This window comes from Lycium ferocissimum, chromosome 9 (assembly GCF_029784015.1).
Source record: "Lycium ferocissimum isolate CSIRO_LF1 chromosome 9, AGI_CSIRO_Lferr_CH_V1, whole genome shotgun sequence".
NCBI lineage: Eukaryota > Viridiplantae > Streptophyta > Magnoliopsida > Solanales > Solanaceae > Lycium > Lycium ferocissimum.
In genome coordinates this window covers 52696600-52706122 of record NC_081350.1, presented here as the reverse complement: position 1 = coordinate 52706122, position 9523 = coordinate 52696600, and the positions used below count along the sequence as shown (strand labels likewise).

Sequence of the window (9523 nt, the reverse complement as noted above, 5' to 3'; positions counted from 1 at the left end):
TTATTAACACTAATCTCTCTCGTGATTTAAGATATTATAGTTACTTCCTTATTTTGATTTCTTTATAACCATTCTTTTAATCAAGAATAGAGGTTTTAGGTTGGGTCTCTCGATGGGAAATTTAGTCAAAAAAATAACTTCATACATTAATAATAATTAATTTAAAAGAATCACATAAAAACTGTAAATAAGGGAGGCACCTAACATAGTAAGCTATTTAGGAGGTTAATGTTGGTTTAAGAAGCTAATAACGGACGTGAAGTCTTTGAAATTATCCAAAAAATTGATATGTACTTCCACCGTCCCAATTTATGCTATACAATTCAATTTTTCAGAACAAACTTGTAAAATTTGATTGTGTATTCGGACTAAGAATCTTTAAATTTCTTGAGATAATATTTACATATTTGAAAATTATTGCAGCATTTTTTATATGCTACAGTATTCGATAATCAAGAGATATAAAAGGGACCTAAGGGCGATAAATAATCTATTTAAACCCCACGAAGTAAAAAGGGTTATGGGACTATAGGGAGTAGCAAAATATATTGTCAAGATACGTTGAATAAAATAAAAAGCAAGATTCCCTTTGTCTTAATTTATGTGATACTTATCGCTTTTTAAGAGTCAAACAAGAAATTTTTTTACCGCGATTATTCATATGCCCTTTAAATATTTTAAATGGTTAATTAGTGTGACTTATAGTACTTTTTATGGAGTTTCAAAATATGTAAATTATTTTTCAAAAAATTAAGATTTGTATGTCCAAATTGACGATCAAAATAAAAATATTTGACTCTCAAAATTTAAACTGTGTCACATAAATTGGGACACACACAATCCCATTTATGGGAAAAGGAAATAAGAATTGGCTTGGCTTGTCAATCAAGCTAATAAATATCCAATGATAAATTGTACTATTTTATTGGTCCAAATTTCCAGGAAAAGCCTAAAAGGCCCACTAAGTAGGCGTTTTGGCTATGCATTTTCAAACCATGACCCCAAATTAAGCCAACACGCCAAGCCACTCATGGTTTCAAACCCCAATCATCCAAAAAGATACGCATTTGGGTTTGAAACCATGGTTTCAACTTTTTTAAATATAAAATTTAACCCATAAATTTATATTTTGTAAAAAAAGACTCATAAGTTGGTAGATATTTTTAACAATTATCCCCATCAATCATTTACCAATCTCATTAACTTCCACCAACCTTTATTTATGTCTACCAACCTTTAATTTATGTGGGAGGATTATATTAAAGAGTAATTATATTATTTCATGTTAAATTTTCGTTTTTATTGAACTAAAATTTGATTAATTGATGTTGTATTTTTTAGAAAGGTCTCTTAGTAGTGTACTAATTTTGTTATGAACTAAGACTTGCTCATTTGGTAAGATTGTATAAGAATTGAGAATGTTTTGATAGTTTTCACAATTTGTGGACATGTCCATAGGAGAAAATACAACTTAAAATATTCAAATTGCATGTCCAAACATGATTTCAAACCATGGTTTCAAACCATGTCCAAACGAGGCCTAAAAGGAAGAAACAAAACCCTTAAGCCTTGTTCTTCAATCGGCCGCCGGAAAACAAAACCCTTAGGAAGAACCTTTGATGGGCCGATGAAAGGCTGAAAACAGATGCAAAATCACCGAGACAGTGGAGAAAGTACAAAAGAAAGAAGATAGGGATCCATCCGTTATATTTAGACCAACACGGTAAGGTTACATCATTGCCGCAATCGTCGATTATTCTCATTCTCAGATGATGAACAAAAGCCGGAGAACAAACCGGAGGAATGACAATCGGGCGGAAGCGGGGCGAGTGGTGGGGCAGGGCAAACTCTTGATGGGGGCGAGCAGGAGGGGGCAGGATTAGGATAGGATAAAAAGCATTAATTTTGAAAAATTTAATGGGTTAGGGCGGAAAGGTCCGGGATAAAAGATGGGTTGAGTACAAAAAGAAAGACTCGTTGATCCAGTTCAACACATGTGCGCACGTACAATAATTGTGCCTCTTTTGCTATAAAATGTGAAATATAGCTATGTCTTGTAATTATTTAAAACTACCGCTATAAAGTGTAATTATAGAGCATAATTAGTTACTCCATTAGTTTCCGGCAGTCTGAGTACTCTTCCCTTATCTATGATTAACTTCTTTTTGTTATGGGGGTTAGTTTTGTTTTATGTCCTTCCGTGAATAATTTCGTTTGTTTGAATTATGTGAACTGGTCTTCTTGAAATGAGTGTTGAAGGTTGAAGAATACCAGGGTTAGGTAGCATGCATTGGATTTGCAATATTGGAAACCTAATGGTGAGGAGTTGTTGGATTTTCATTTTTTTTCTTTTCCTTTTCTGTTTGAAAGACTATAGGATCATGAGATTATATATGACGAAAACAAAGTTGAAGATTTTAGTTGTTTGATAACTAACTATTAGTAATATGAAACTTGTGGTGAGGTTGAAGATTTTAGTGTGTGTATATATATATATATATATATATATATATATATATATATATATATATTTTATTTTTTTTATGACATGGGAACCCGTAGTCGCTATCCTTCGGGTGCGCACAGGATAAACCCAGCTCCTGTGCAATAGCTCGCAAATCACACGGGAGAGATAACCCGCATTAGGCAAGCCCCGTGCGATGAGCTTGACCCAGAAGGCAAATCCCCTGTTGTTGTAGGCAAGGGTTTCGAACCCAAAACCTCTATTATGAAAGTTTATGTATTCAACAAAGTGGCCACCGCTTGCGGCTTAAGATTTTAGTACTTCTTTAATGGATTTATAATTATGATTTCTTTAAGGCAAGAAATCTGCCTTTGTATTATCAGCTAAAGTTGTTTTCACTACCAGTCTGCGGTGGTTGCTGTAATTATTTGATTTTTCGTACGCAGTTCTTATGGAGCTTTTTCTTTTTTTTCCTTTGTTTTTTTTTTCAGGCATTTAATTCGAAGGCTTGTCTCAATCATGTTTGGCTAATGAATTCAATTAGTTTTATTCGTATATTATATTTTGATGTAAGTAAATTTGCTGCAATGTGATGGACTTAAAAAGCATCAGATTATGTCTTATACTGACATATTAAACTTTGCCTTCTTGTGTAATGGTAACTTCTGAATTTTAATATAGTTCTTTTTCATCCTTTGTGCTGGGTATGTTGTTGTTGCTGCTGCTTGGCATGAAGAAAAACATTGAAAGAAAATGATACTTTTGAAAATAAAGATCCTGTGTTTAGTTTTAAAATTATCATCATCTAGCTAACAGATATTTGGCAAAGACTTGCCTCAACTTGCATTCACTGTTCTCCATCTATAATAATTACGTTTCAATTTCAAACAACAGGTACTCCTTATTATGTGTGGGCATAGTGAATGGACCATATGAATTTTCAATGAGTTGCTCCTTTTCAGCTCCTCCATTCTATATTGCTCCATGTACGCTGACTTTGAATCTAATTCAATCTTTATCCTTAACCCTAGCTTGAAATCAGCAATCTGAGCAAGCACACACGGTTTTTCAATATTTTCATTCTATTTTACGTAATTGTAACACCAATATGCTAATGTGTGCAGTCATCTATATGCAGGGGTGGAGGTAGTGACTTACTGCGGTGAATTAGTTGAACCCGTAACTTTTATATTTGTGTTAAAATTACCCCATAAAAACATGATCAGTTCAAGTTTAGGCTGATCATTGACCCGCCAGTTTATTAGCTCGGCCCATACTGACCAATGAGAAATGTTGTCATTTTCAAAAAGGTTTTTTTATTTGATATGTAATATATAGCCATAACAAAGAAATTAAAACTTAGTAAGAATTGGACGAGTTGAGTTATGACCGATTTTTTTAGCTCATTTCAGCCCAAATAACTTTTTCCCGTCCATTTATTAACTCAGTTTATTTGACCCGCTCAAATTCAGGAACCCACTAAGTTGCAAAAAAAAAAAAAAGATATGGTTCGGCCAGTATCTATATAGCAAAAAAGATTGCTACGTTCTAATAAAATAAGTACTCCCTCCGTCCCAATTTTTCAATCTTATGGTTCTAAATTAAAAATGTTTGTAATGTACTATTGTGGTTTTAAATTTGTCATGTAGAATGTTTGAATTGTCAACTTATTAAATATAAAAAAAATAGTTTTTTTTAGGACAGACTAAAACGGAAAGTAAAACACTTAAATTGGAACGGAGGGAGTAGCAAAAATATTGTTATGATAGGTTGAATAAAATAAGGGACAAGGGTCAAAAATACCCTTCTACTTTGGGAAAAAGGCTAAAAATAGTTTCAATTACAAATTTGGGTAAAAAATACTCCTCCCGTCATTAAAGTTTTCAAATATACCCCTGTCTTAACGGAAATCCCCAAAATAACACGATTTCAATTTTAAACCCACTCCATTTAAACCCAATCCAACTAAATAAAAAACTCATATGGATTACCCGCTCCAATGCCTAGTGGCTCCAGATGTAGGACTCCGGAACAAGTTGATCGCATATGGGTTTTTATGTAGTTGGGTCGGGTTTAAATGGAGCGGGTTTAAAAATGAAATCGAGTTATTTTGGGGGATTTGAGGATTTCCGTTAAGATATGGGTATATTTGAAAATTTTAATGACGGGAGAGTATTTTTAACCCAAATTTATAACGAAGGATATATTTAGCCCTTTTTCCAAAGTAGAGGGGGCATTTTGACCCTTTTCCCATAAAATAAAGTACTCCCTCCGGATCAAAAAAAGAGTCAACTTAGCCTCTCTTTTTTTTATCAAAAAAAGATTCCACTTAGCAAATTAAGAAAGAATTAACCTTGCTTTTCCATATCTGCCCCTATTAAGTGTTACATGATCAAATCCCAATGCCTATTTAATTAGGGGTAGTTTAGTCAAATTACTTATTTTTGTCTAGGAGTCAGTATTTTCTTAAGGGATGTGCAAATGGCTAAGTGGACTCTTTTTTTGATCCGGAGAGAGTAGTACAAAGATTATATTGGGTGGGGAAGGTGAAACATTTGGTACAGAAATATCACGAAAAAGAAATAAGAATGGCTTAGCCTAAATAAATATCCATCAGAAAAATTGGAGTCAATTCCTCAAATGGTCATTCAACTTATAGAAAAGTCTTGTAAAGTAAAAAGGCCATTGAGTACCTTACACACTAAAAAGCCAGAAAAAAAACCCTCAGCCTTGTTCCTCAATCGGTTCACCATGTAGACAGAGCAAACGATATGGTGCATTTTGGCTTTATTTTTCTTTGTCATAGCCATGGCTACTATCATCACACATGCATTATGGTTCGTCACCACCGTTGCAGTGCCTTTAATATTAACCGGTATCATATCAGTCCTCCGAAACTTACATCCTTTTCCAGTACTCATGATTGTGCCTCCCAATGGTCCGACTTTCGACGGTGTAGGAATGATGGGGGCGATGTTTCTACTATTTCTTTTAAATGTAGAAAACGCCATTAATATTCCTATTGTATCCGTGTTTATCTCTGTGTTTGCTACGGCTATGGGATATTTTTGTGTGTTGATGATGGTTAGGCCTGTGAATAATGATTTTGGGCTATTATATGGGCTTTGTTTCATTTCTATTACTCTTGGTTTACAAGAGTTTGAAAAGAGTTTGAACATGGATGGCAGACTAGGGTAGTGATCGGGGTTTCTAGTTTGATGCTTCTTCTTCGAGGTCTTTTGGAGACGCGGGCTGAGATGAATGCTGCTATAGAGTGATGATTGATGAGAGAAGGAATAGTTCTAATTTAGTACTTAATTAGTTTTATTAAGTAGAAAAAGTTGTTTAATACTAGCAGTAGACTAGTTATAGTGATGATTGATTAATTAAAGAAGAAAAATGCCGTAGCTTTTTGGTCCTAATTTAGTAATTGGTTTTATTAATTACAAAAAGTTTTTTAATAGTAGCAGTAGACTAGTATTAGTAGTAGTTAGTTGTACTACTACTACAAAGTTGTCTAGTTTTAACTTTTTACTATTAATACAAAGTGTTCCAAGGTGTTTGTTAGTAAAAAAAAAAAAAAAAAAAGTTACTTTGTCCCAAATTTAAGTGACGTTGCTCAAATTTCGAGAGTCAAATTTTTTAATTTTGACCATGAGATTCAGGTTTGGATTAAAAGGGAAGTAGGTAAGGTTTTTTTTTTTTTTTTTTTTTGATGAAATAAGTGGTATATTAATAACAAAGCATCCAGGGGATGCGAGATTTACAAAAGTAGGAAAGTACGACTCTAGAAAAGGCAAAAATAAAGACCTATCATAAAACTAGAGCGACAAAATCCAAGAATTGTTCGGGGTTACACAAAGGAGTATGATTAACCTACCTAAAAGTAAGACTAGGCATCTTGCCTTTAAAATTGGGCTTAGTTGCGATGCCATCAAAACATCTTTGGTTCCTTTCTGTCCATAAACCCCGCACAACAACAGCTGGAACCATAGAGCAGATTCTTCTGATGGACTTCTCAACTTTCCAATTGCCCCAGTTGACAAAAACTTCTCCAAGACTACTTGGCATAACCCACTGGAGACCAAAAAGGGGAAAAAACATTGACCAAATGTCTCTCCCAGCAATAGGGCGATGCAAAAAAAGGTGGTTGACAATTTTCTAGCCCGTGTAAACACATATAGCATCATTGATTTGTACGAAGCCTTTTCTTTGAAGATTATCAATAGTGAAACAAGAGTTGTTCAAAGCTATCCAAAGAAAAAGACGATCTTGGGGGCAAATTGGACCTTATATCACCCATGGCCACCGATCAATTAGAATTTTGTTGGAACTCGGGCGATAATTAGCCTTAGCGAGTATGATCCATCAATGCTATTGCCCCATTTGAGCATGTCATTTATCAGTGGGTTGACCACCGGACTGCAATCTTCCCAGAAGCGCTGCAAGTTCATCAAATTCCCAATCATTCAGGTGCCTTCAAGATGGGGCACCAAGTATGCCCCTCCCAATTTTGAGAGACAGTAGAGTTAGGATTATAGGCAATGGAAAAAATCATAGGATAGAGCTCCTTCGGATTCTTCCCTAGCCAGTTGTCTTCCCAGAAGAGGATGTGGTTCCCATTGCCTACATGTAAAGATGAGTTAGAAGAAAAATCAGTCCATGACTTCCTAATTTCTTTCCACAATCCACAGCCATGAGGTAATCTGCTGAGATTGGAAACCCAATGGCTATCATTTCCATATTTAGCTTGGACCACTTCTTTCCACAATCCCATGTCCTCTTGGTTGTACCTATAATGCCATTTCATGAGCATGTTTTTGCTATGGAGTGCCAAATCCTTCACCCCTAGCTCACCAAGAGATTTTGGGATGGTGACCTTGTCCCAGTTAACCAAATGAAGTTTGTGGTTCTCATTTTTGTCATCCCATAAGAATGAGAACCTAAGCCTGTCAAGCTGCTCCAAAACTTCACCTGGTACAGGAAATACGGACATGAAATAAGTTGGAATGTTGTCCAATACACTATTGATCAATGTAATTCTGCCTCTGAGAGAGAGATATTGTTGTTGCCAAGAGGCCAATCTTTTTTTAAACTTTTCAACCACCCCATTCCAAACTTCAACAGATTTGTAGCTAGCACCCAAAGGAAGTCCCAAATAGGTAGTTGGAAAAGTCCCTGTACTATAACACATTATCTCAGCCAGGTCTTCCAAACCATTAACCATATTCACCGGATAGATTACACTTTTAAACATATTGATATGAAGTCCAAACCATTAACCATATCCCCTTATCTTATTCCTCTCTTGGGAGACAAAAAAACCAACTGGGCTCTTATTAACAAGAACAGAATGGGAGAACCTGATCCTTCTAATCCACCTATCTCCAAATCCCATTTGCCTCAAAATAGAGATTAAGTATTTCCGGTTAAGTTTGTCAAAAGCCTTTTCTATGTCCAACAGTGCTGAAAAAACAGATCACCACTTTTTAGTCTCCAATCTAATACTTCATTAGCAATAAGGGAAGCATCGCTATCCGTCTACCTTTTATGAATGCATTTTGATAGCCTCGAGACCAACTTCCAAATTACCCTTTTGAGTCTTTCGAGAGAGCATTTTAGCCACTATCTTGTACACACCGCCTATCGTTCGATTCCAAAGTCCTTTAGTTCAATTACCCCTTTCCTTTTAGGGATAAGGGCTATGAATGAGGCATTAAAGGATTTCACCATATGACAGTTGGTATGAAAATGGTTGAAGGTGTTCATGACATCCTGCTTGATAGTGGACCAGCATTTCTGGAAAAAAGCCATAGTAAATCTATCTGGTCCAGGACTCTTATCTGGAGCACAAGAGTTGATGGCATTGAGGACTTCATCTTCTTCAAAAGAGCATTCTAAGGTTTCTTTGTCTTCATTGTCAAGACAGTTCAAACCTTCAAAATCAGTAGTATGCCTCCATTCTTCATTCTCACAGTATAGTTCTTGGTAGAAGTCCAAGATCACTTGCTTATCCTCAATAATCTCATCAACCACTTGCAGCCTGTCAATACAATTGTACCTCCTATGAGTGTTGGCAATTCTTTGAAAGTACTTAGTATTTTTATTCACTTCCTTCAACCACAAGCATCTAGATTTTTGCCTTCATGAGATTTCCTCAACCTTGGCTAGTTGTTGAAGTTCCAATTTTAGTGACAAGGATTTGTTAGTCTCATCTTGGGTCAACACTCTATTTTCAGCAACCTGATCCAACATTTGCAGCAACCTGACCAGTTCCTTTTTTAGCATTCTGATCTTCTGAGAAAGCATAAAATCTGAGGAACCATTCACTTCATACCCCTGCCACCATTGTTTCACCAGATCACCAAAGCCTTCATGTTGCAACCACATGTTCTCAAATTTAAAATAAAAAGATTCAGATTCCAATCCCCACATTCTAGAGCTATAGGGCAATGATCAGAGACAACTCTGGGGAGAGTTTTTTGAGAAATAACCCCAAAGTGATCACTCCATTCAGAAGAGACAAGAAACCTATCAGTTCTGGAGGCTTGTAGACATTCAGCATTCCTGGTCCAAGTGTAGAAGGCCCCTTGAAGAGGAAGGTCAATCAATCCCATATCTTGAATGAAATCAGAGAAAGCAGTCATTGCCCTGGAACTGCTAATGCAATTGTATCTTTCATTCTCAAATATACAAACATTGAAGTCCCCACCTACCATCCAGCCTTCATCCTATAATCCTCTAACATCAGCCAGTTCCTCCCCTAATTCAGCCCTCTTCCAATTAGTATGAGGTCCATAAACTCCAAAAGAAAGCAAAACCTGAAATTTGAATGCACCCCTTCCAAATAGTTTTGAGAGTAAACTGACCTTGTTGGGAGCAAGACAATTCCATTGTCTCTTGTCCCATATAATAATTACCCCTCCTCTAGTACCCCGAGCCCTCAATTCAGCCCAACCAACCAATCTAGAACCCCAAATTTGTGTGATAGTAGCCACTGGACAACCATTTGTTTTGGTCTCTTGCAAGCACAAAATGTCTGGTTTCCATTTTTGCATA

General features: G+C 35.9%; 1 protein-coding gene across 1 annotated transcript; it reads right to left on the bottom strand.

Moving 5' to 3' along the window:
- Positions 1-7742: 7742 nt before the first annotated feature.
- On the bottom strand, positions 7743-9183 carry LOC132032052 (uncharacterized). The gene is made up of 4 exons (XM_059421868.1): positions 8898-9183; positions 8627-8835; positions 8203-8578; positions 7743-7930 (listed from the first exon to the last, which is right to left on the bottom strand). Exons 1-4 carry the CDS (start codon positions 9181-9183, stop codon positions 7743-7745), a joined length of 1059 nt encoding a protein of 352 aa, XP_059277851.1.
- Between the last annotated feature and the right edge of the window lie 340 nt (positions 9184-9523).

Excerpts from the sequence above, each read along its gene's own strand:
- LOC132032052 (XM_059421868.1), bottom strand. The coding sequence starts at position 9,183 with ATGGTAGGTGGGGACTTCAATGTTTGTATATTTGAGAATGAAAGATAC. Across the intron at positions 8,836-8,897 it reads TTGCCCTATAGCTCTAGAAT|GCTTTGGTGATCTGGTGAAA; the intron begins GTGGGGATTGGA and ends TGCAACATGAAG. Across the intron at positions 8,579-8,626 it reads AACTTCAACAACTAGCCAAG|GAAGTGAATAAAAATACTAA; the intron begins GTTGAGGAAATC and ends TTGTGGTTGAAG.